General features: G+C 41.8%; 1 protein-coding gene across 4 annotated transcripts in view; it reads right to left on the reverse strand.

Annotated features, from left to right (window-relative positions):
* Positions 1-11,165: 11,165 nt before the first annotated feature.
* Positions 11,166-27,849, reverse strand: part of robo4 (roundabout, axon guidance receptor, homolog 4 (Drosophila)) — a 129,719-nt gene continuing 113,035 nt past the window's right edge. For 3 of the 4 annotated variants that reach the window (XM_060909274.1, XM_060909273.1, XM_060909275.1), the window contains 8 exons: positions 26,467-26,509; positions 26,231-26,346; positions 23,369-23,674; positions 18,939-19,043; positions 18,640-18,778; positions 13,640-13,852; positions 13,021-13,364; positions 11,166-11,973 (listed from right to left, as the gene is read on the reverse strand). In XM_060909274.1, coding sequence (XP_060765257.1) covers positions 11,780-11,973; positions 13,021-13,364; positions 13,640-13,852; positions 18,640-18,778; positions 18,939-19,043; positions 23,369-23,674; positions 26,231-26,346; positions 26,467-26,509 — 1,460 coding nt within the window. In that variant the 3' untranslated portion in view covers positions 11,166-11,779. Of the gene's footprint in view, positions 11,974-13,020; positions 13,365-13,639; positions 13,853-16,907; positions 16,973-18,639; positions 18,779-18,938; positions 19,044-23,368; positions 23,675-26,230; positions 26,347-26,466; positions 26,510-27,849 lie in introns of those variants that run through there. The other variant, XM_060909276.1, reaches the window with a different exon arrangement.

The raw sequence follows: 27,849 nt of genomic DNA on the forward strand, positions 1-27,849 counted from the left end.
TTTAAGTTACCGGTATAAGATTATTTAATTTGTTTAAGAATGTGATTGTCTCAGTTCATCTGATTTATTTAATTAGCCTTTTACGTTTTATCAGTGAAAATGCATGCATGTACATGTATGTTGCACAAGTTATAATGACTATCCTGTTTTAATGAAAGTCACATGAGACTGTCAGTTCAATTCCATCCAATTCTCTAGACGGCTTTGTTCTCTGGCTTTATTTCGTAAGGTGGGGGCCTCCGTGGCCGATGTGTTACTATCGGATTCACTTTGATAGTTTGAACTGATATGGTTCTACGTGTATAGCAGTAGCATGTACACAGGACTATCACAGTCAGATGTATTACTATCTGACGAATCCGAAGAATCTCCAGTAAATCCAAACAAAGAGGCCATTGCAAACACTCTCGCCTGCCGAGTCTGGCTTTTGTCTATAGCTGTCAAAAGTCTCGGCCTTAAAACAGGTTACCGCTGTGACGTCACTCACTCAGGGCTGGCTGGCTCAGCAGGGCAGCTTGAATGCCAACTTTGCGGTCGATTTTAACTCTCAAAAGTATACATATATTTTTTATTCACATGTATGCAGCATACAAGAGTCAAGGATGGAGATACTATCCACTCAGAAATGTATTTAAAAATAAAGGTTCTGCGTATCTCCTTTAAGCTAAGCACACCATTACCTTTCATTTCCCACTACATATAATCTGACCAAACTCCACATTGTGTTTGTCCATTCTGGAAGGCTGTCTCTGTCTTTGTCTTTTTTCTTTAAGGACTGCTTCTTCAGTGACCGTGTGAAAATGTGTTCCATTCAGAAAAAAGGGGGGAAAAAAATCTGTTCAGCTGACTAACTTTTTAGTAGTCCTTGTTGTTTTTGTAAACATGAAATAAAAACACATTTGGTGAACCACATGTGGAATGGATTTTAATTAGAAAAATGTTGGAAACTTTCTCAATTGAGATCTTCTTTGAATATTAATAAATACTAGGCAACAGTTTATACGTGGCAGATGATTATGGTTGTGATGTGAGTGGGAGAAGGAAAAACACCACCACCAACAACAAAAAGCTATCTAGGTTCTTTCAAGCTTAAACTTCCACAGAGGAGATTCCATCTGGCAGATGCCACCGGCACAGTGCTCTGAGCAAGAGCAGCGAGAAGAAAGAGAGGAAAAGATTTCAAATGTGACGAGCAAAATGAGGGAATGGAAGGGAATGGAAGGACATGAACTAGTGAAGATAAAGAAAAAGGGCAGGCAGCTAGGAAAGAAGGGAACATGGAGAAAGAAAGAAAAACCATTCTCTCACACAACCCTGAGGACATAGAGTGAGAGATGCGAGACAAGAAAGTGGAGAGAATGAACTAGGGAAGAGAAAACTAAATGGAAAGTGAGAGGAAGGTAACTGGAGGGTGACGAGCAACTAGAGGAAAAGAAGTGCATGGAGGAGGAAACGATTCTCTTGCTTCCACATGAGACATTCTGGCTTGAGGTGACAAAAGGAAAATAAAAATGATGCATCAGTCCAAGTTAAGAGGCTCAAGCGTGAGAAGTTGCTTATTATATCTTGTTAGAGATCTTTAAATTATTTGAAGCTTTTCCACTGGACTACAGTGGGATAAGTTTCCTGTCCTTATGTCTTTTAAATGAGACCGAAACCAAATTCCCTGTGTCCGAAATCACTCACTATATAGTGGACTATATAGTGAGTTCACCATTTTGTAGTGCTGTCCGAATGTATAGTGAGAATTATTACACCCTATAGCTATAGTGGACTCATAGTATCCCACAATGCATCGTGAAAAGTAGTGTACAGCAGATGGTCACTAACATGCCTTGCGGTTGCGCTGAAAGAAATGGCAGACGATAGAGAGGCACACCTGGTACAGCAACGAGAGAATATAAACGGACATTCAAGTACAATTAAAAATACTAAAAGAATAGAAAATAAGCAAAAAATATAAGATAAAATACAAGAATAAAAGTTACAGTACAGAGCGAGGAATTTATCAAAAGCCTCAAATTTGATTTAATAAAAGGCAGCGACGAAGAAAGTATTCAGCCCTGATTTAAAAGAACTTAAAGGTGCAGCAGATACAAAGTACTTTGCATGTATTGATGTGGGAAAGATCTCATCTCATTATCATCATCTCTAGCCGCTTTATCCTGTTCTACAGGGCGCAGGCAAGCTGGAGCCTATCCCAGCTGACTATGGGCGAAAGGCGGGGTACACCCTGGACCAGTGGCGGCTCCTGAATTTTTTTTCAGGGGGGGCAATTTTCCCCCGTTATGTCTACACGGACTGTAAATGTCCACAGGACTGAAGTAAATTGACCTAGGTAGCAAATCAATTGGCCGAACTTGTTTTTGCCTGGTAAATTCAGATATCAATATAGACAATCTCTTCTCTCCACTAGGTGGCAACACTAAACAAGTTAAAGGTGGCAAACTAAGGTCGCCTAGTAAACTAGACCCACCCGCCTAGCGGCCAAAAATATTTTTGCCTACGAGTGGCAAATATTCACATTTAGTCTGGCTTGCCAGGCTAAAACTAAGGAAGATTCATTGTGAAGCCTTCAAAGCAAAACATTTGGCATCACAATCAATTAATATTACATTACTCAAAAACCCCTCCTAGAACTGCCACCTTATTGTGGTGGAGGGGTTTGTGTGCTTGAATGATCCTAGGAGCTATGTTGTCGGGGGCATTATGCCCCTGGTAGGGTTTCCCAAGGCAGACAGGTCCTAGGTGACAGGCCAGACCAAGAGCAGTTCACCAAAAACCCCCTATGGAGAAAAAATCCAGGACCGTGACGTCGCCCGGTAGGACGCAGCCGGGGCCCCACCCTGGAGCCAGGCCCGGGGTCGGGGCTCGTATGCGAGCGCTTGGTGGCCGGGCCTTTGCCCATGGGGCCCGGCCGGGCTCAGCCCGAAGAGGTGACGTGGGCCCAAACTCCTGTGGGTTCACCACCCACAGAGGTAGCAGTAGGGGTTTGGTGCAATGTGGATTGGGTGGCAGTCGAAGGCAGGGGCCTCGACGACCTGATCCCCGGACACAGCGGCTGGCTGTTGGGACATGGAATGTCACTTCGCTGGGGGGGAAGGAGCCTGAGCTTGTGCGGGAGGTTGAGAGGTACCGGCTAGAGATAGTCGGGCTCACCTCCACGCATAGCTTGGGCTCTGGAACCCAGCTCCTCGAGAGGGGCTGGACTTTCCACTTCTCTGGAGTCACCCGTGGTGAGCGGCGGCGGGCTGGTGTGGGCTTGCTTATAGCTCCCCAGCTCAGCCGCCATGTGTTGGAGTTTACCCCAGTGAACGAGAGGGTCGCCTCTCTGCGCCTTCGGATTGGGGAGAGGGCTGTTGCTGTTGTTTGTGCCTACGGGCCAAATAGCAGTATAGAGTATCCGGCCTTCTTGGAGTCCCTGGGAGAGGTACTGAGGGGTGCTCAGACTGGGGACTCCATTGTGCTACTTCAATGCTCACGTGGGCGATGACAGTGTCACCTGGAGGGGCGTGGTTGGGAGGAACGGCCTCCCCGATCTGAACCCGAGTGGTGTTTTGTTATTGGACTTTTGTGCTAGTCACGGTTTGTCCATAACGAACACCATGTTCGAGCATAGGGGTGTCCATAAGTGCACGTGGCACCAGGACACCTTAGGTCGGAGGTCGATGATCGATTTTGTAGTCGTTTCATCTGATCTCCGGCCCTATGTCTTGGACACTCGGGTGAAGAGAGGGGCTGAGCTGTCAACTGATCACCACCTGGTGGTGAGTTGGATCCGCTGGCGGAGGAGGAAGTTGGACAGACCTGGCAGGCCTAAACGTATGGTGAGGGTCTGCTGGGAACGTCTGGCCGAGCACTCTGTTGGGGAGGTCTTTAACTCCCACCTCTGGGAGAGCTTTTCCCAGCTTCCGAGGGAGGCGGGGGACATTGAGTCTGAGTGGACCATGTTCTCTACCTCCATTGTGGACGCAGCTGTTCGGAGCTGTGGCCGCAAGGTCTCCGGTGCCTGTCGTGGCGGCAATCCCCGAACCCGGTGGTGGACACCGGAAGTAAGGGATGCCGTCAAGCTGAAGAAGGAGTCCTATCGGGCCATGTTGACCTCCGGGACTCCTGAGGCAGCCGACGGGTATCGGCAGGCCAGGCGTGCTGCAGCTCGGGCAGTTGCGGAGGCAAAAACTCGGAACTGGGAGGAGTTCGGGGAGGCCATGGAGGAGGACTATCGGTCGGCCTCGAAGAAATTCTGGCAAACCGTCCGGCGCCTCAGGAGGGGGAAGCAGTACTCTGCCAACACTGTTTACAGTGCGGGTGGGGAGCTGTTGACCTCGACTGGGGACATTGTCGGGCGATGGAAGGAATACTTTGAGGATCTCCTCAATCCCACCGTCATGTCTTCCACTGAGGAGACTGAGGCTGATGACTCAGAGGTGGACTCGTCCATTACCCAAGCCGAAGCCACTGAGGTGGTTTGCAAGCTCCTCGGTGGCAAGGCACCGGGGGTGGATGAGATCCGCCCTGAGTATCTCAAGTCTCTGGATGTTGTGGGGCTGTCTTGGTTGACACGCCTCTGCAACATCGCGTGGCGGTCGGGGACAGTGCCTCTGGAGTGGCAGACTGGGGTGGTGGTCCCTCTTTTTAAGAAAGGGGACCGGAGAGTGTGCTCCAATTATAGGGGAATCACACTTCTCAGCCTCCCAGGGAAAGTTTACTCCAGGGTACTGGAGAGGAGAATTCGACCAATAGTCGAACCTCGGATCCAGGAGGAACAATGCGGTTTTCGTCCTGGTCGCGGAACACTGGACCAGCTCTATACCCTTCATAGGGTGCTCGAGGGTTCATGGGAGTTTGCCCAACCAGTCCACATGTGCTTTGTGGATCTGGAGAAGGCATTCGACCGTGTCCCCCGTGGTATTCTGTGGGGGGTGCTTCGGGAGTATGGGGTTCGGGGCTCTTTGCTAAGGGCTGTCCGGTCCCTGTACGAACGGAGCAGGAGTCTGGTTCGCATTGCCGGCAGTAAGTCAGACCTGTTCCCAGTGCATGTTGGACTCCGGCAGGGCTGCCCTTTGTCACCGGTTCTGTTCATAATTTTTATGGACATAATTTCTAGGCGCAGCCAGGGGCCGGAAGGAATCCTGTTTGGGAACCACAGGATTTCATCTCTGCTTTTTGCGGATGATGTTGTCCTGTTGGCTTCTTCAAACCAGGACCTTCAGCATGCACTGGGGCGGTTTGCAGTCGAGTGTGAAGCGGCTGGGATGAGAATCAGCACCTCCAAGTCCGAGGCCATGGTTCTCGACCGGAAAAGGGTGGCTTGCCCTCTCCAGGTTGGTGGAGAAGTCCTGCCTCAAGTGGAGGAGTTTAAGTATCTCGGGATCTTGTTCATGAGTGAGGGAAGGATGGAGCGTGAGATCGACAGGCGGATCGGTGCAGCCTCCGCAGTGATGCGGTCGCTTTACCGGTCCGTCGTGGTGAAGAAGGAGCTGAGCCAAAAGGCAAAGCTCTCAATTTACCGGTCGATCTACATTCCGACTCTCACCTATGGTCATGAGCTTTGGGTAATGACAGAAAGAACAAGATCGTGGATACAAGCGGCTGAAATGAGTTTCCTTCGCAGGGTGGCTGGGCGCTCCCTTAGAGATAGGGTGAGAAGCACAGTCACTCGGGAGGAGCTCGGAGTAGAGCCGCTGCTCCTCCACATCAAGAGGAACCAGCTGAGGTGGCTCGGGCATCTTTTTCGGATGCCTCCTGGACGCCTCCCTGGGGAGGTGTTCCAGGCATGTCCCCCCGGGAGGAGGCCCCGGGGAAGACCCAGGACACGCTGGAGGGACTATGTCTCTCGGCTGGCCTGGGAACGCCTCGGTGTTCTTCCCGAGGAGCTGGCCGAGGTGTCTGGGGAAAGGGAAGTTTGGGCTTCCATGCTTAGACTGCTGCCTCCGCGACCCGGTCCCGGATAAGCGGAAGAAGACGAGACGACGATTACTCATTTATTTTCTCATATTTTTCCAGTATTCTATAATAAGTAGACACAAATTCTTAATTATAAACATATTCTAATTTCTTCATTCTAAAGAATGCAATTAAAGTGGCAGGATATAAATCCAAAACAAGTGTTTATTTAAGTTTTGAAAAAGATGAAGAAAAGCATAACCATCAAACAAACATGTGCAGCTTAATTATGTGTTTTTTTTAATATGGAATTGCACCATTTTAACAACAAATAATAATTCTAAATAAATTCTGCAGTTTTTTTTCCCCAAGAATTCCTCCAGAAAGCCATGCCTTAAAAGGAAATTTAAAGTATTACAAGCATGTCAATGAACACAAAAGGCTTTAGTTATTTAGCTATATACACACAAGGTTACACAAGGTTTTGTAGTCAGTGCAACTTGGCTTAACCAGTTGGAAAAAAGGTAAGGTGCTGCTGGCTCCAATGAACACATATACTGTACAATAAAAACTGAAAATATGCTTAATTTACACCAAGTCAGAGAGAACTTGAGGCTACTGAAATATTCCAAGCATGGCAATGTTAAACTGCCATTGGTAACACACACAAACAACTTTTGCCTAGTAAATTCAAATATCAGATATCACTGTACTGTCTGCTGTGCTACTTCGAGGGTGGAAGAGAACGCAAGGGTAGCAAAAAAGAGCATTGACTACATCACAGCCAGCTAGCCAAGTTTTCCGGTGGTACCAGTTCTTGTTAAAACCTCTTGAGGAGGTCTTCTCCCCCTTCGTAGACGCTTGATGTTTAAATTCAGTCTAGGAGGTCCTAGCTGTTTGATTGCTATTTTCTCCTCATTGGTACGACTAAAGGGAACTTCTTTCAGAGACGCTATCGTATTGTTGCACTCAACACTCGCCATCTTCTTCATTGAATGTTCACACATTTCCTGCGCAAGTTGCGTTTTCCAGCCCAAAATTATGTTCAAAGCCCGCTAAAATGCACTTAAAACCCACCAATCTGGCAACACTTGCGCGGCGCAACAGGCGTATGATGTAAGCACGCTGCTTGTGCGAGCACATAAAACCTAATAGAAAATGCATTGGGAGCATGATTTTCGAAAAAAAAACGTACGTACCATTAGTGTCAATGGGAGATTTTGGGGCAAATCTGAACCTGACAGAAATCGCCCCAAAAGGGCGTGGCTACACCAGGCGCGACCTTAGCCTGATTGGACAATGACATTACTGTTGCCGTGGTAGATAAAAAAAAAAAAATCTCCCTCCCTGTTTGGGAGTGCATCGCCCAAATCGCCCTAACCCTTTGATGCAAAACATATGCACACCCCTTCTAATGCACAACATGGGTCAAAAATGACCCGCATTCATTTTCCAGGTTATTTCATGCTGACTGAGTTTTTCTTTGCTCTATCTTTTGAAATCAATTTATTTTATGATTGAATATTCCAAGTATTCTTAAAATATCTTGTTTTTAATTACCACAAATCATTAATTTCATTTTTTCTTTCCTACTTTATGAACAAAAATAATTTTTATATTACTACACATGGGTCATCCAAGTGTGATTTAAAATTAAATGTCTTAATACTATAATAATTACTTTAGCAGTGAATGGGGCCAGTTATTTATTTATTAACTATGTAGTTAGCTAAGCCAACTACAATAAAATTAGCTAACTAAAGTAGAATATGTCGACAGCTCGGTAGCTAATAGTAATTACTTGTAACTTTCTGACAAGTAATCTACTCACTCTCAAGGTAACCTAAACATAATCAATTTTTTTCTAAGGTAATGTTAGAACAATTGAAAAACATTACTTGCATGTATGAGATGGGCAAAGGGCGCTGTGCTGAGCTGTGAAATGTCTGACACAAGCACAATTCACAGTTCCCACCAAACGCTGGAGTAAATGCATGCGGGTCGGTTCTGACCCATGTGTGTAAACTTGATGTAGAATTACAAAAGCTGTGCTTGTTCATAACTTAAGAAAGGAAAAATAAAAATGATGATTTGTGCTAAACAAAAACAAGATATTTACTGCATAATTGGAAAAGTAAATGACAAAATGAATTTATTTCAAAAGTATATCATAGAAACACTCAGCCATACATGAAATAACCTTTTTTATTCAAAAAGTAAGAAAGGGAAAAATAAAATAAGGATGTATGATGATCAAAAACAAGTTAATTGAGGAATACCTTGAATACTGAATGATGGAATTAATTTATTGCAAATATATGGAAGATAAAAACTCAGCCGGGTCACTTTTGACCCATGTTTTGCATCAAAGGGTTAACGAGCCGCCAGTGCCCTGGACAAGTCATCACAGGGCTGACACATAGACAACCATTCACACCTACGGTCAATTTTAGAGTCACCAGTTAACCTAACCTGCATGTCTTTGGACTGTGGGGGAAACCTACAGGGAGAACATGCAAACTCCACATAGAAAGGCCCTCGCACGGGGCTCGAACCCAGACCTTCTTGCTGTGAGGCGACAGCGCTAACCACTACACCACCGTGCCGCCCTGTGGGAACGATGCTCAGTATAATATGTATTTATCACAAAAATGCATGCATGCATTTATTATTTTGAAAACCCACCGGCCGACTGATCTGGCACGTTTTAACTGTGCGACAGTAATGACGTAGGCTAAATAACGGTGCGGTGGAGTAGTGTCCCAAAGTGTTTTTTTAATTTTACCAATGAGCTCACGATATAGTCCTCTATATAGAATTCCCTAGATAGTGAGTAGGGAGTAGTGAATGAATGTGTACTGCTGACCATCAGTGCAAGATTGGACAGAGATGGCCAAAATTGTGACCTTTAGAGAAACACTTTGAAGCGCGTGCACGCACACACACACAATCACACTCTCTCTCTCAGAGCTTTCCTTATCCATAAATCACCAGCTCATTCATTAGTTGTGTGTCGTTGTGACACGCCCGTCAAGGCTGGAGGGGAGCAGAGAGCAGTTAAAATACCGTTCGGCAATTTCCATGTTAATTACCCAGCCGAGAGATGGATGCTTTTCACTTTATTGTTCGCTTAATATATGCAAAGTGTGTGTGATTGCAGCATGAAAAAATAAGAGGTGATTGTTCTGGAAGCAAAACACGCTTTGACATTTGACTTGTTTTACCATAAACATTGGTTTAAATTGGCGAGCATGTTGAACAGACAAGACACTGGGCCCGTAATGATAGCCAGCTGCAGGAGTGTGAGTGGTGTGTTATGGAAAAAAACACAAGCGCTACCTAAGGCCTTTAAAGTGCCATACTGAATAAAATATACTCGTCCAGCAGAAGGTCTACAATTACCACTCTTCATTTACATAACCGCAGTCAAGCTCTATAAATCAACACTTCAGTTGGCTGCACCCTCCAAAGATTTAAAGTACCTCTGAACTCAAAAATGTGATTTAAGGTTCACTCTCGCACAGCTTGCTTTCATTCAGCTGCAGTAACTTTATCCATAGTTATGGTTGAAGTGAAGATGAAGCATAATACCACGAACACTAGGCATGAGATGGGATAGACCTTGGATGAGATGGCAGGCTATTGCAGGGTATCATGGATACATGCATGCACACCTAGGGGCAATTTTACATAGCCAATCCACCTACTGGCATGTTTTTGAGAAGTGGGAGGAAACTGGGACACTTGGAGGAAACTCACATATGAAACTCCACATAGACAGTAAGTTGAGCTTGGAATCCAGTCAAGCAGCAATACATTATAGGTATTATACTGTATGGTGGTGTCAAATTGGTTTTAAAAAAATGATGTAAAAAGTACTTTCTCAGAGTGTAACACGGTTAAAATCTCTGTGGCTTTTTACAAATGGTGAAGTGCTTACCTGGTAGAGTTAGTGATGAACAAATTAGTTTTAATTGTCATGGTAGGCCTATATTTCAGCAAGTTTACAATAAATAAATTGTAACTAATTGTAAATTTAAACTGAGCCTTAGCTACTAAAATCCCACTGGCACATAGTAACTGTGAGAAACTTGGCTAATGCAAGCAATATCAAGCTATTGAGGATGGCAGAAGAAAGAAATGGGAGTGTTTCCAGATTCATGTATTTATTCATGTAGAGTAAAAGTGGACATGTTTCTAGGCCATTTTTAATAACTTGCATTTGATTAATTATTAGAATGATAGTAAATGGCTCTAAAATAAATTTGGGAATACTTTAATTAGACTACGGTTAGACAAGTGGATTTGTGTTGGACCTGAGGCTTTTAGAAAACTGAACGACTCTTGAATCTAATCCACTGGAGCAGATATGGGTTACCGAGAAGGTTTCCTCCCAAGGGCTCTTTGCTCCACATCGCTCATGTTTGTCCCACGTTATCTTCCTGTAAGGAAGACGGATCTGGCCTGAAAACCATGCTCAGTTGGATGCCACTCCACGGAGAGGAGCTTCATTTTCATTTAGGAAGGAGACAGAGACAGAGAGGGGAGATTATTACGCAGGTGTTACACATTAATGAGCATTTAAAAGGGGCCATTTGGAGTCTTGGTTAATTACTGCGCTCCTGTGTTCAGTATTTACAACAGAGTCAACAAACCTCAGGTTGATTTTGTTCACTGCATGTGTAAATACTTTTTGAATAGAGTGTGTAAAAAAAAAAAAGATTTATTAGGTCACGGTAATTGTTACAAGTATAATACTCAAGGACTAATGGCTGTGCTGTTCTAAAAAATGAATAGAAGCTAAATGAAAACAGACCATTGTGTGTGTGAGAGAAAGAGAAAAAAGTTGTAAAATGATGCTACATTGCAAAGTAGGTCAATAGATTACTAGGGGGCTATTAAAAGATGACTTTTTGGCCATGTGTCCTCAGAGTGTGTTTGTGTGTGCGGGGCCAATGCCAAGCATATGGCCACTGGGAGTGAATAATGGGGACTGAATATAATCCCTCACTGGAAGTGTGTGTGTGCGTGTGTGTGTATCAGGCAGGTGGCCAACATTGTATGATTTAATGTTGTTTGTTTGTAAAAAGGATTAAAATTTTGTAAAATGCACTGCCTCTAAACTGACTCTGCACATTCACTAACTCACACAATCGGCTGCAAACACCCATGACTGTGCGCGTGCACACACACACACACACACACACACACACACACACACTGCGCTGCCAGGCCCATGAAAACTACTGCTCTGATAAGAGAGGAAAGCTGCCAGCTGCTGCTATCACCAAGGCACAGTTTATTTGTATTAAAAGGTTTTTGAGGGAACAGTGGAATTAGTAAATATATCAAATATAACATTTTAGTTCAACAACTTAGGAAATATATAAAAACATTAATTTAGGGAATAAGTCATTTTAATGTAATCATATCAGTAAGTCTAGTGGGACAATTCTCTAAGCTTATAAATTTCAGGTGGTGTTCATGTTTAGGCTGATGTTCAATTGATATTATCTCCTTAATATAGTTTTTCATCACAAAACAAACAAACAAACAAACAAACAAAGAAACCCATAAAGAAGAGCGCTATAAATCTAAAAAAAAAAAATACACACAAGAAACACATTAAAAACTCTTGGAAAATATTTCCTGTGCTATTCAGATGGCTATTACATCCCAGCATCCATGGTATTGTATATTAAATAAAAGTGGTTTATTTACAGGTGTAGATTTTAGAGGACTAGTACAGAGCTTTTTTGTGTGTGTGAACATGGTGTGTCCTTAAGCAGCCTGTAATACTCTGTGAAAACACCAGTTTTGATGAAAAACTCTTGTTGATTATGACTCGGGCCTAAGACTGTAGTTTTGATACAAACTGCAGCAGACTAAGTGATCATCTGTGTGAGGCGTTTTTGTGTAGAAGCTCAGCTCTTGTGTTCTGGGACATCTCTGTGGACTCCCTAAACTGGGCCTCCATCTCCTCCACCCAGGCTGTGCTCCAATCCCACATGGCGAGAGGGTCCACCTCCCCGAAACAGTCCCGTGGGGGGAACAGCATACTCAGCGGAGACCCGGGAGGTGAGAAATCTGTTCACACACACACTAACATTTGAGCACCCTTGATAAGACATAAGAAAATAAAACACTACTGCATTTCCTCTGAAATTATATGGTCCTAAACAATTCAATAAATTACACCAGTCACCAGAATCTTGTTTCTTTAAGAGATGCAAGAGCCATTTAATTTTGTTGGCTGATGCTTTAAAGAGAAAGGAGAAAAAAAAACAATTTGGTAAATGGGAACTTTGTACAACCCCATTGAGAAATGTGATTGATTTGGTGACACAATAAACAGTGAAGTTGCTTGTTCAATTTCCTGAGAGCCACAATTGTCCCCATAACCTGTCTCTACACATCCTTCAGTGACAGCGTCAAGATACAGCCTAAATTATTAGCCATCTAATCTCTGTAACACTGTTTTCTGTGCTCTCTCAGAGTCGGAATGAGAATGGGGATATATGCTATATGTGCTGAAGCTTTATAGAAGGCAGGCATGGAGATAAGTGTAATCGTGGAAATAACTATAAATCACGTGTGTGTAGTGAAAAGTACAATGAGGAGAGATTACAGAATGAAATGTTCTTCAGTGACTCACTCGCAATGATAGAAACCTCTTGAAATAACCTCTAATCCGAAATCTAACAGTGTAGAAATAATTTTTAAAAAATGATACATCGCCATCTCGTGGACACCGTCATGTAATTGCGCTTATTGGATGACAATTTTGTTTGCAGGTAATTAAAACATAATAATAATAATAATAATAATAATATTAGCACTATTCTAAGTATTATTCTATTACTATTATTGTTCTATTATTCACTACTACTAGCTATGATATTAGCACTACTGTTTATATTAATATTAATAGTAGTATAAATAAATTACAATTTATTAATTTTCATTATATGCTTATTAACCAATCTAAAATTTTAAATTTCAAACAAAAAATTTAATATAACCAGTCTTCTTCTATTAGAGTTAAATGCCATTCTTTGGGAATTCATATGGGAATTTGACATAGTTACAGATGTCAGTAGTTACAGATGTCAGTAGTTGCAGATGATCACTTGCCTGATAAAGTTCCACTCATTGACTCTGCTGTTATGGCCATGATACGAGCGTAGTTCATGTCATTCATAAAGGAGCCATCTGAAGAGCTGATAATGCTTGTTCTCGCACTCGTTGTGTTTCCCTCAGACACTGACCCCCAGCTGTTCCACAGCGAGCCCTCCCAGTCACTGCAGCAGGAGGAAGGCGTGCTCCTCAGCACTGTTCTCTGTAGTTCTATTGCCCGAGACCCCTTCTCCTCATCTACATCATCCTGCGCCTCATGCACAGACGGCCCACATATGTACCCGAATGTGGGAATGGGGGAGAACGGTCGAGGTAAGGAAGGAGACATTTCACCCAAGGTGCTGAGGATAAAAACACACAATCATCAAGTGTCATTTCTTATTTCATATACAGTGTGTAAAATGCACAATACTGTCTAAAGTCCACAGTATTGTTGAAGGTGAGCAGCTGTGTATCAGCCTGTATGTTCTAGTATCACTTCTTATTATATGAGGATGCTGTTCAGGTCAAGCAGTAGAGGAAGAAACCAAAGAACCCACAGGAAACCCATGTAGATGCTTTAAAAAATTCACCAACAGATGTTGTAAGCTGAAATGTCAGTGTGAGTTTCTCTCACCTGTGTCTGTGTGGTTTAGGACTGAGCTCAAGGTACTGTTCATGTGTTTTTGTGCTCAGAGTGTTGTCCTGATGGTCCCCAGTAGACAGGCAGAAGGAGGTTGTGGAGAGTTGGCTGTAGGAAGGACTGTGTTGAGAGGGACAGCCAGTGGACACTGCACACACAGACTGCAGAGAGCTGGCATCCACAGTCAGCTTAGTGGAGCGACTGGACCTGAGGAAAGAGACAGTTATTTAATGTCTCTGCATCACTGACCCAGGCAATCAAATTTAATTTCCTTTAATTTAATAGCAATTAAATTAAAATAGATTATAATAGATAAACACAGCAAATTCACATAGTTGGATCTTTTCCTGATGCAGGTAAGACAAAAGTCATAAGACTGGAACTGCAATCAGGATTTGTTTGTTTGTCTGTTTGTTTGTTTTCTGTGTTCCATAATTAAAAACCTTGACCACCTTATTATTCTCAGTTCAACATGACCTCTACAATCTCTAAGGTAAGTCTGATTTTTAAATGAGTTTCATGAATTGGTGTGTTAAGAGCAATTATCTATAAGATTGTGCAGCTCTTACTAAAAAAACAAAAAGTGATTTTAATTAAGGATTAGGATCAATTCTCAAAATGCTAGACCAATATCAGGACAGGTTTGTTTAATAGTCTCTCATGAATCATTTAGCCAAAGAGCTGTTATTATACAGCACAATAATAGTGACTAATTGAATGTTGGGCAAATATATATAGAAGTACGCCATGGATGACATGCCAGTCCATCGAAGCACAACATGCACACACACACATTTACACACTCAGTGCGTTTACATGCACATAGAGAAAATCGAATTTCTGCCGTTGCTCGACTGAAATCGAAGTTCTAAATGCCATGGAAACACCTTAGCTCGGCTGAAATCGAACCGAACTTGATTTCTCGTAATCGAGCTACACGACCTAGATTATGCGAGTTTAGCCGAGCTACTTAGTGCATGTAAACCCTATCGAGCTACGTAGTCGAGCTATTTACTTCAGCACTGCCCCTTCCGGAAGTGACGAGTGACGAGACCACAAGCAGGAAACACAAGAGCCTCGGTCGGCATGACAACGAATCATGACAACGGCATGAATCTTTTCTTTTTGTGGCATTGTTTACACTGTTAAAACTTAGCTCACTTACTGTATCACCAAATACATCTGTACAGCTGTTGCATAGCTGTGAATTGTGTACATAAACAAGTCATTGTATTTGTGTGTGTGTGTATATATATGTCCACCATCTGAAGAATGTCAATAAAAACAAAACAATTGAACTTTTTTAACTTTTTTAACTTAATTAAACACACAAGTGTTTATTAAGACATAAGTTAAATTGTAAGCAAAAAAAATATTTTTTGTAAGCAAAAAATGGACTTTAGAAAAATATACAATTGTGCAAAATAAGTTGTCTTACAAAACAGTGGTCTGCGCAGGACAGTTTGTAGCCATACAGTCTGTTAGAGCAAGCCTAACAGCTTGAGCACGGAACTTGTGAACACGGAACTGCCAGTGTTGCCAGATTGGGCGGTTTTAAGTGCATTTTGGCGGATTTGAACATGTTTTGGGCTGGAAAACGTCAGCAGTATCTGGCAACACTGCTGATAACTTTGTTTATACTCTTGAATAGCTCTTCTTCATGACGACAACCGGAAGTGTACCAACACGATGGGGCGTGTAGCGCCACAAGTGGCTCAGGTGCACAATGTACCTCACACAATAGCTCGATTTCCTTGTGTGCATGTAGGATTGGATTTCTCTGGCACCCCTGCTGGGACCCTTAGCTCGATTACCGACAGTAGCTCAATTTGGATGTGCATGTAAACGCACTGACTCACTCACACTTGGGGCAAATTAGCATAGCAAATTCTACTACCTGCATGTTTTTTAAGACTGAAAAAGACAGGAGAACCCAGACAAAACCCACGCAAACATGGAAAGAAATTTCGCAAGAGAAGAAAATTCCAATGAATTTAGGATCAAATCAGGGACCCTGAAACCGCAAGCTGGCAAAGCAACTTGTGCACCACCATCACACCAAGTGCAGTAATGTTGACTAGAGTCATTGATCTGTTTTTCAGTATCAATATCAGGGCCAATATCAGTAGAAAATACTGAATCGGATATTGAAGAAATGTTTTTGAAGTAGATTTTTTTTTCTACATACCGATCTTATTATATTTATATTTCATAAATATAATCCTGGAATTACAGTTCTTTTACTTTAAATTGCCTAAGTTTACACACATTTGCACTGTGAAATATATTTATTTATTTAGAGTTCATCTGAATAAAAAAAGCTGCATTTTTGAATGACTATGTCTTCCTGCAGCAAAAAAAAAAAAAGTATTAGAAAAGAAACAGTGGTACTGTGTTATCTCTAATGGCAACATTTTGTTTGGGAATATAACATCACTTTTCTGAGGGTTGTTATCCACCCATACTGTGTATGAAGGTGTTCCATACAGAACATCATCTGTATCTAGTCTCTGGCCTTCAGGTCTGTGTGGCCTTTGTCTCCCTTGAATTCTGGCTGCATTTTAATTTGACACACTTCCAGACTCTCTAATGAGTAGAGTGGAGCAGCAAGTCCATTAAAGTGAGCTGTACGCTGAAAATGTTTCCTGGCCAAGAGCGAGACTTCCTCTTCCATTTATGCTTAATGACAGGGCTTTGGTCACAGATTCTCTCCTGTGAGTACAGGGGCTTTGTAAAGCTACCGGTATGTGTAGTTTAAGTGGAAGTGTGTTTATTCAAAAATATTCTGAGAATGAGAATCCCTCTGCTTTCAAATATAAGTGTTTTAAAATGAGAAATAATGTATAAAAGTGTATTAGAAGAAAAATTACTGTAGCAAACCAACTAGAGACATTCGACAGCTTTGTTAGTATAAAAATATGTCTGTCTTCTTTAGAGGATCTTTCTGCATGTTTTGCCATCAGGATTGGTCTTCTAAATGTATATAAATAGTGGCATACAGAACATCATTTTTTGTGTTTATAAACGAAGCCACTGATGTTCAAAGTTCGACTAATCTCTACAGGGAGCTGTAGGATATGGCAGTTACATCTAAAAAAAAAAAACCCAAAACACGTCTGACCTTTGACCAAGTGTCAGGTTTAATCCCAGAGAGAAACAATGATAAAAACAAAGAAACATGACTGACAGGCAAGCAGATTCACCTTCTCTGGTTAGATGTTGGTGGATAACATCCTGTTTACAGACCCCAGGGCATCACTGATACTGGATGCTCTCCTCTAAGCGAATATTTTATTGATGTAAAGAAAACTTCTCCAAATACACTGCCTAGCAAAAATAAATAAAATAAAATAAAAATAAAAATTATTTCATTAAAAATTAAAAATATTTCATTAAACTGCTTTTAGCTTTGATAATTTTGTGCATTCATCATGGCATTGTTACAAAAACATTATGCAACATCACAACATTTATTTCCATGAAGAGCTGAATTCATTTTTTGCCTAGATCCCATCTTGATGACAGGAGAGTCAAATGCCTCTGTAACATCTTTGTCGGCACATCCCAAACACTTTCATCTCATCTCATTATCTCTAGCCGCTTTATCCTGTTCTACAGGGTCGCAGGCAAGCTGGAGCCTATCCCAGCTGACTACGGGCGAAAGGCAGGGTACACCCTGGACAAGTCGCCAGGTCATCACAGGGATGACACATAGACACAGACAACCATTCACACTCACATTCACACCTACGGTCAATTTAGAGTCACCAGTTAACCTAACCTGCATGTCTTTGGACTGTGGGGGAAACCGGAGCACCCAGAGGAAACCCACGCGGACACGGGGAGAACATGCAAACTCCACACAGAAAGGCCCTCGCCGGCCACGGGGCTCGAACCCAGGACCTTCTTGCTATCAGGCAACAGCACTAACCACTACACCACCGTGCCGCCCCAAACACTTTCAATGGGGTTAAATTCAGAACTGTGTAGTGGCCAATTCATGTGTGAAAATGATTCCTCATGCTCCCTGAACCACTCACTCACAATTTGAGCCCTAATTTTATGTCCGTGCCATCAGGGAAGAAAAAAAAATCCATTGATTGGATACCCTTGTCATACAGCACATTCAAGTACTCAGTGAACTTCATTTTATTGCCATATAATATTGCTGAGTCTCGACCTGACCAATTGAAGCAACCTCAGATCATAACCCTACTTCCAGAGACTTGTACAGTGGTCACTATGCATGATGGGTGCTTCATTTCATGCGCTTCCCTTCTTACCCTGATGTGCTCATCACTCTGGAGTAGAGTATTAGCCAATGTGAGAGAGGCCTTCAGTTGCTTAGAAGTTACCCTGGGGTCCTTTGTGACCTCGCTGACTATTACACTCTTGGAGTGATCTTTGTTGGTCGACCACTCCTTGGGAGGGTAATAATGGTCTTGAATTTCCTCCATTTGTACACAATCTGTCTGACTGTGGATTGGTGGAGTCCAAACTCTATAGAGATGGTTTTGTAACCTTTTCCAGCCTGATGAGCATCAACAACGCTTTTTCTGAGGTCCTCAGAAATCTCCTTTGTTTGTGCCATGATACACTTCCATAAACATGTTGTGAAGATCAGACTTTGATAGATCCCTGTTCTTTAAATAAAACGGTGCCCACTCACACCTGATTGTCATCACATTGATTGAAAACACCTGACTCTAATTTCACCTTCAAATTAACTGCTAATCCTAGAGATTCACATACTTTTGCCACTTGCAGATATGTAATTTTGGATCATTTTCCTCAATAAATAAATTACCAACCATAATATTTTTGTCTCATTTGTTTAACTGGGTTCTCTTTATCTACTTTTAAGACGTGTGAAAATCTGATGATGTTTTAGGTCATATTTATGCAGAAATATAGAAAATTCTAAAGGGTTCACAAACTTTCAAGCACCACTGTGTGTGTGTGTATATTATATATATATATGGATCCTTTCTCACCCATCTTCAGAGCTGTCACTGTGGTTGTCGTCCATAGGCAAAGGGGGAGGATTGGGCAACATATCCACTAAACGCAGTGAAGCAGAGTACTGCAGAACCCTCGGAGAAGGGAACGGTTTCATGCTTTCAGACACTCCCCCTACAATACAGTGGAAAAATCAGGAGTATTTTACTGCATGCCATTATACAGGGATCTGAAATGTCATGAACACCACGCTCAAAATGCCCCTAAGCATTTTACTTATAATATATTGGATAGACATATTATTATATTATTCTATATTAAAGTGTGAGTGTACCTGAGTTCTGGCTGAGTCTGTGATGATGGATGTCAGATGTGTTGCACAGCATCAGAGATTGTTGGTGTAGAGGCACTAATGGAACACTGTTCACTGCATGCAGCTCTGAAGAGAGCATTTACAACAATATACAAGCATAAATACACAATTCATGATAACTCATTGAGTTCTTTCTTTTTCTACATCATTCATATAAACAAGGAAAGAAAGAATAATACAAAGAAGAGATGCATGATGTGCGTACATGCTGCTAGTGTTATATGATATAATGTCATGATCAGGGGCGCAGATAGGATTTTTGAACTGGGGGGGACTGAGCTGTCAGCAAATGATTCCATTTTGTGTGTATATATATATATATATATATATATATATATATATATATATACCGTAAAATACCAAATAATAGCCGAGTTCCAATTAACCGCCGAGTTCCCTTTAACGGCCGGGTGTACGCGTGTGTTGTGACAAATAAAGGCCGGTTCCGAATACTCGCCGGGGTCTAAAAAAAAAAAAGCGTCCGAACGTTCTATCTAGAATCTTGAGGCCCAGCACTTTTCTGGTTTTCTGGTGTTTAAACGATTTTGCATTGCATAGTTTTCTACCGAAACAATATGAATGAATGAATGAATGAATGAATGAATGAAATTATTTCTATAATACTGTTTACAACATTTTGTTACTTGATAATAAACATGCCATTTCAATGTTATAATCTTGGTCTACCGTAATATTTCTTGAGGAATGCAACTCCGTAACTTTTGACAGATGTCTTAGCCACCCCTTTGGGTATACCCAACGAAAGCCAGCGTGTGTGGTGACATTGAGGACTGCGGGTTTCCAAGGTTGGACTGCTGCTTCTGTTAAACGACCTAAATTGCCGAATGCATGCGTCAAAGCACACACTGAGTTTTATTAAAGACCTTATACCATTTCACTTGCCCTTACCCATTCGGATCTGGAAGACGCTTTACAAAAAAGGTGAGAGCGTTCTAACATGCATTTCAGTCTGCTCGCGGCCAATCTAATCCAAGGGGCCTTTTCAACAAGTAATCTGTCGTGCAAGTTGGGCAGAAGCACGCGTCAGGCAGGCAACATGTAGGCCTACAAGTCAGTAACCTATTCAACTAACTTTCATCCGAACTTTACGTTTTCTACGGGGTCGAGCCACCGTACCAACTCACTCGGGGAATAGGCTCATATCAGCCAAATAGGGAGACGTCTTGGAGAGAAACGTGATGCAAGATGACAGTATGTAGCCACTGCAGGTCACTTATTTTTCAGCATAAGAAAAAACCCTTTGGTTTGACACTTCGCACCCTAATTATGTTGCTTCAACGTCGCGCCCTCCATGCAATTTCAGATTGACAGACATCGCGAAGCGCAAAGGGCGGAGGCTGCATGGGTGAGGGTGATAGCAAGTGACCATAACTTTGCAGAGTAATTAAATCACAGTGCTGCGCACAGACAATGGTGTGGTTTCTTGATTATTTTGTAAAGCATGCGCTTAACTAGTCATTAACAGGAAAAGGTGTGTGATTTATCCTTTATCCACCCCGACTGTGCCATGCGAAGATGCATTCTGCGTCTTCAAAATTCCCCGAAGTCGGCACCGTGCTATCTGTAATCTAACTCTAAACAAACTGTAAGTTATACTGGTTAAAAGTAGGCCTATCTGAGAATGATTTTTTCCCCGTTTTGAGGTAGATTTTGGGGAAGGTGTTTGTGAAGAAGGAATTAATCGCCTGTTCCAAATAGCCGCCTAGTCTCTAATACGCGCCGGGTCTCTTACGTGATTGAGACAAATAATCGCCCGGGCTATTATTTGGTATTTTACGGTATACTACCGTTCAAAAGTTTGGGGTCACTTTGAAATGTCCTTATTTTTGAAAGAAAAGCACTGTTCTTTTCAATGAAGATCACTTTAAACTAATCAGAAATACACTCTATACATTGCTAATGTGGTAAATGACTATTCTAGCTGCAAATGTCTGGTTTTTGGTGCAATATCTGCATAGGTGTATAGAGGCCCATTTCCAGCAACTATCACTCCAGTGTTCTAATGGTACAATGGGTTTGCTCATTGCCTCAGAAGGCTAATGGATGATTAGAAAACCCTTGTACAATCATGTTAGCACAGCTGAAAACAGTTTAGCTCTTTAGAGAAGCTATAAAACTGACCTTCCTTTGAGCAGATTGAGTTTCTGGAGCATCACATTTGTGGGGTCGATTAAATGCTCAAAATGGCCAGAAAAATGTCTTGACTATATTTTCTATTCATTTTACAACTTATGGTGGTAAATAAAAGTGTGACTTTTCATGGAAAACACAAAATTGTCTGGGTGACCCCAAACTTTTGAACGGTAGTGTGTATACATGTTATTTCACCTCCCTCACTGCCATCACCAGGAACTACCTGCAGGCCAGGACAATGATAACATTTTAACATAGCCTATGGAAATCCAAAGTTTACACATTATCATCACGCACAGAAATTGCAAAACTGCAAAATTAGTTTTAAAACCGCTAAGTTCCAACTGTTAAACATAGCGAGAGGCTGGGCTACGTGTGTGTGTGTAAAGTGTAAACCAGTGCATCCTGACTTTCTAACTATGCCTGTGTGTTGCGTGCGCGGCAGTCAGTCAACAACTCTTCGCAAAGTTTCCTTATGAAACAATATGTTCGCTGAAATTATGGCAGGGAATGCCAGATTAAACATTAAAACTGCCTTCTGAGCACTGTATCTACAGGCTACCACCGAAAGAAGGAGGCTACCAGAAAGGCATCTCTACTCCATACGATTTCACTTTCACTACAACATTACTTTGAACAGACTATCAAAAAATTGCAAGGTGATATGATAAAGTAAGGCACAGTTTACTTACAGTTGTTTTTTTAAAAAAAACAACAACGATGCAATCGTTTTCTGCCTTTTGGCACCCTTCATCATGCCGTGTTGGGGTCCTGAACTAGGAGGAGCTGTCCTCGATATGCCTGTCAAACTTGTGGGTAACCATAGCAAGCAAGCTCGAGCTCGCAACCTGTGCAGTCTGCGCAGTTGCAACTATGTATACACTGCTGTGCACCTCAATAAACCGAATGGTAATTAGTCTTTTGATTTTTCCGTGAGGTTTGCCTTATGCAAAGAAAGACAGCATAGACGTTTTTTCCTCCCTATAAGTGGGGGGGACCGAACGAGGTGAATTTAAATCTGGGTGGGATGAATCCCCCCCGTCCCCCCCTCTATCTGTGCCCGTGGTCATGATAGACTTTTGTTAGCATCCTGCAGGGAAGCGATTGCAGAAAACTGACCAATCGAACACTCTGTACACACTTTCTCATCAAAAAAGATTTTAAAAAGAACATGGTTACAAATAATTGGTCAGATGTTATCAGTTAGAAGCCATCTTATATAATTATAATTATACCGTTACCTTACTTTGTTACCACTTGTTTATTGCCACATACTGTCCTTCACTTTAAAGTTACCAGTACTTGAAGTTACAAGTCACATTTTATCAAATCACTTATTTTAATGAGAATTTGTCACATACTATGAAGTACTATAAGTGTTAAAAGTACTATAAGCAGGGCCGTTTCGTGCTATAAGCAGTATACTAAATAGTGACTTAAGGCCTCAGGACCACTAGAAGAGGTTATAATTTTTATTTAGGCATTATGTTTTCTTGTTGTTTCTCCATCTGTCTGTCTGCCTGTCTAGTGTGATATCTCAAGAACGAGGGGTTGAATGTTTGTAAGATTTCTTTGAAATTATCACTGTAACCAACAGATGAAGTGATTAGATTTTGGAACTGATCCAAACAGGGTCAAGGTCATAGCAAGGTCAAATGTCTGAAAGTAGTTCTACTTGTAAAAATAGATATGTAAAAAGCACACTTTACTTTTGGAGAAAAGCTTTATATATCAGGCAGTCGCATGGAGCTCCCTAGTGGTGTGAATAGAATAGAAATTTCCATTTACATAACGAGGTTTGTCTGTTTTCTTGCTTACACTGTTGATGCAACCGAAATGGAAAAAGTTAGTGGCTAACTAGCTATCTTCCAAATGTCCAAACCCAACTAGTGTCGAGTATCTTGTTCAGTTGTTTTTATTTTATTGTTTATTAAACTGTTTTACCCTTATCCAAATAATATAGTATTCTACTCATTCTTACATCTAACAATATGATTGGCGAGTGTGGATTAGTCTTTTGTGTCATATTCAGATAAACAAGTCTTGACAGGCAAGCGTACATGTTACAGTAGGCTTATCACCAAAAACAGTTGATGCATGTGAAAGGTAGTCAGTTAAGTAAATTTTTCTCAAAAACGTATTGGCACCCAGGGTTTTCTAGGTGTATTGTGACACTAATTAACGTGAGAAAATGTCAGATCATCAAATATTGCCACAGGACCTTTTACTTAGCTTACCTCGTTTGAAGTTCTTTTCCCAGGACTCCTTTCGAACACCCATATTGGGCTGAGCAGGAACGGCCCGTTTCCATGGCAGTGCTTGCCGCTCGTTGGTGATGGGTGACTTGGCCGCAGGTTGAGTGATGCATATCAACTCTGAGCTGTGCTGCTGCATGTTGCAGTGAGGCATTTTGGGACATCGTCCAGGACTGTTAAAGGTTTTCATACTGTTACCAGCCAGATCCACATAGAAAGTGCCATAGACACCACAGTTGTCTGGCACTATTGGCACAGATGAGTCTTTTTTTTCTGTTATGGGTAGAGCTGAGAGGACAGGGAGGAAAGAGAGAACACATTTATACAGTGTCTTGCAAAAGTATTCATCCCCCTTAGTGTTTGTCCTGTTTTGTCGCATTACAAGCTGGTATTAAAATGGATTTTTGGGGGGTTAGCACCATTTGATTTACACAACATGCCTACCACTTTAAAGGTGCGCATTGTTTTTGTATTGTGACACAAACAATAATTAAGATGAAAAAACGGAAATCTGGAGTGTGCATAGGTATTCACCCCCCTCAAAGTCAATACTTTGTAGAGCCACCTTTTGCTGCAATTACAGCTGCAAGTCTCTTGGGGTATGTCTCTATTAGCTTAGCACATCTAGACACTGGTATTTTTGTCCATTCCTCAAGGCAAAACTGCTCCAACTCCTTCAAGTTAGATGGGTTGCGTTGGTGTACAGCAATCTTCAAGTTATGCCACAGATTCTCAATTGGATTGAGGTCTGGGCTTTGATTCGGCCATTCTAAGACATTTAAATGTTTCCCTTTAATCCACTCCACTGTCACTTTAGCAGTATGTTTAGGGTCATTGTCCTGCTGGACCGTGAACCTTCATCCCAGTCTGAAGCCTCTGGCTGACTCAAACAGGTTTTCCTCCAGAATTGCCCTGCATTTATTGCGATCTATCTTTTCTTCAGTCCTGACCAGCTTTCCTGTCCCTGCAGATGAAAAACATCCCCACAGCATGATGCTGCCACCACCATGCTTCACTGTAGGGATGGTGTTCTCAGGGTGTTGGGTTTGTGCCACACATGGCATTTCCCATGATGGCCAAATGTTCAATTTTTGTCTCTTTTGACCAGAGAATCTTCTTCCATGTGTTTGGGGAGTCTGCCACATGCTGCTGGGCAAACTCCAAACGTGTTTTCTTCAGCAATGGCTTTTTTCTGGCCACTCTTCCATAAAGCCCTACTCTGTGGGGTGTACAGCTTAAAGTGGTCCTATGGACAGATACTCCCATCCCCGCTGTGGATCTTTGCAGCTCCTTCAGTGTTATCTTTGGTGTCTTTGTTGCATCTCTGATTAATACCCTCCTTGCTCGGTCTGTGAGTTTCAGTGGGCGGCCTTCTCTTGTCAGGTTTGTAGTGGTACCATGTTCTTTCCATTTTGCTATAATGGATTTAATGGTGCTCCCTGGGATATTCAAAGTTTGGGATATTTTTTATAACCCAACCCTGATCTACACTTCTCCACAATTTTGTCTCTGACCTGTTTGGAGTGTTCCTTGGTTCTCATGTTGCTTGCTTCCTTAGTAGTGTTGCAGAGTCAGGGTCCTTCCAGAACAGGTTGATTTATACAGACATCATGTGACAGATCATGTGACACTTTGATTGTACACAGGTGGATCTTAATCAACTAATTATGTGACTTATGAATTGGTTGGACCAGCTCTTATTTAGGGGTTTCATACGAAAGGGGGTGAATACCTATGCACACTCCAGATTTCTGTTTTTTCATCTTAATTATTGTTTGTGTCACAATAAAAAAACAATGTGCACCTTTAAAGTGGTAGGCATGTTGTGTAAATCAAATGGTGCTAACCCCCCCAAAATCCATTTTAATTCCAGCTTGTAATGGGACAAAACAAGACAAACACCAAGGGGGATGAATACTTTTGCAAGGCACTGTATCAAACCAATGTTGGTCATAATTAACAGTGATGAGGACTGCAGGGATTAGACTTCAGCAGAATCTTGGTTTTGTCCTTATGAATATGGACATGCCCGAGGAGAATGTTAAAGGTGAAGAATAAAATTATGCTATGCTAAAAAAATATGCTCAACTAAGAATTTTGTTTCTATGTCATATGGATGCCCACAAGTAAGATCAGTGACAGTGAAGAAGGTAAAACAATTTTATAGCTCAATTTAAATGCAACATCTATACAGTGAAAGCTTAGTTCATGTTTGGAAAGAAAGAGGGATATAAGGATCATATACAGTAAATCTACTATTCATTATGCCTGCATCGTTCAAGAGTGCCCTCTTATAGGCTCCATTTAGCATATTGGATTTGAACTTTGTTGTGGTTGGGGTGTGAACCCAGAAATTATATTCAAGTGTGAATCTTATTCATCTGGTCTTAGATGGGATTTATGCATGTATATTCACTACCGAGAAAAAGGTAGTGCAGTTCAATTTCAGTAAGAACACTCAGCCTTGACATAACTGCAGAAAGTGAACAAAACATGCGATTTATTATGGGATATATTTGTATTCATATGGAGTCTGAAGAGCACCAAAAGTAAATAATATATGCATTTCTCATTTCTTAATGTAATTTCTTCATTTCTTGTTGCTGCCTAGTTTTTGCCTGTTTGCTGATCGCCGGACTCTCTGCCTTACCTCGGTAATCTCTGGTCTGCATTTTCACCACCCATTTTAAAATCAAATAGAAAACTGAACCAATAGTATTCATTTCACTTTGACATGGACTGGACAAACAGATTCATAGGTGAGAATCAGACTTTGGCTGTCTCAAAAGGATAAATCTGACTTCAGAGTGAAGGTGAGTTCTAATTTAATTAGTTCTGACTCACTGGTCCTCCTGAAATCTGGCTTCTCCTGGTTTTGTGTCCACAGGCTTTGGCACTGTTCACCAGTCAAGTCAGGCTTCCAAGCTCCTGACATCCATGGAGAATCAGGTGCTGCCATCCTAATCAGGAGCATAAAAAGTGCTGAAAAAACCATAGGCCTTTAGCTAATATATTAGACTAATATGTAACATTTAATGAAGAAAATGGATTTTAATTGAGTTTAAAAAAGCTTCTTATACCTGTGCTTGATGATGAGATCCTCACTAGCAAGTCTATATAAACCTAAATAAAAACAAGAAATGACAATTTAAAATTTGATTAAATGGACAAAATGCAATGGTGTGTATATATATATATTAGTGCTGTCAAAAATGTCGCATTATTAACGCGTTAACTTGACTCAATTTTAATGGCGATAATTTTTTTATCGCGAGATTAACGCTCTGTGGCATGATGTAGGTTTTTCATAAGCTTTTGAAACTGCCAGGAACTTGGAACAGAGACTTTGGTTAGAAAACCGATAGCAGCTAGACTGTAATGCCACGCCCCGCACAGACAGAGTCCTCTGCCCCCCCAAAGAACCAGCGCGGGGAGGGCGCGCTAGTAGAGATGGGATTTATGGCTCTTTGATGGGATCCGCATCTTTGTGATCCGTTCTTTGAAAAGAGCCGTTCAAAAGACTGGCTAATTTGGCTCTTTTTAAATATTTATTCAGTTTTAAGAAGACAGCGTCTAAAGAAGCCAGATCCCTCTGAACTGTAAACTCAATGCTATCCCAGAAATCCTTCCTGTAATATGCAAATTTGGCCGCCTCTGATTGGACAGCGCGACGCATCAACAGGCAGAAAGTGTAAAAGTACAAAATGTGTTAAGTGAGCTGAAACAGTAAAGATCAGATTCAATGCAATATTTATCAACGAACAACTTAAACTTAATATAATAGTGTACTTTATATTATAATCAAGCATGTCAAGCCTACTGTCACTGTGTAACCTATCTCTCTTTAGTTGTAGACTAATTCAAACAGTAGATCATTTCACTCATGGTTCTCTTGCTAGCCCCGCGCCGGTGCTCGGCTTAGGTTTCACTTTGCAGTGGCTGTGTCAAGACGTGTTATGCTTTGCAATAAAAAAAAAAACAATGGTGCAAAGCAAGCCCATTCACTTTTTTATGCTGATAAGAGAATTACAATGGTTTTTTATGTGACAAAAATGTGCGATTAAATTGCGATTAATTGCGAGTTAACTATGACAGTCGCGACATTAATCGCGATTAAATATTTTAATCGCTTGACAGCACTAATATATATAAAATCTCATTATCTCTAGCCGCTTTATCCTGTTCTACAGGGTCGCAGGCAAGCTGGAGCCTATCCCAGCTGACTATGGGCGAAAGGCAGGGTACACCCTGGACAAGTCGCCAGGTCATCAATGGGCTGACACATAGACACAGACAACCATTCACACTCACATTCACACCTACGGTCAATTTAGAGTCACCAGTTAACCTAACCTGCATGTCTTTGGACTGTGGGGGAAACCAGAGCACCCGGAGGAAACCCACACGGACACGGGGAGAACATGCAAACTCCACACAGAAAGGCCCTAGTCGGCCGCGGGGCT

Source organism: Neoarius graeffei, chromosome 25, assembly GCF_027579695.1.
Source record: "Neoarius graeffei isolate fNeoGra1 chromosome 25, fNeoGra1.pri, whole genome shotgun sequence".
In the NCBI taxonomy this organism is placed as follows: Eukaryota; Metazoa; Chordata; class Actinopteri; order Siluriformes; family Ariidae; genus Neoarius; species Neoarius graeffei.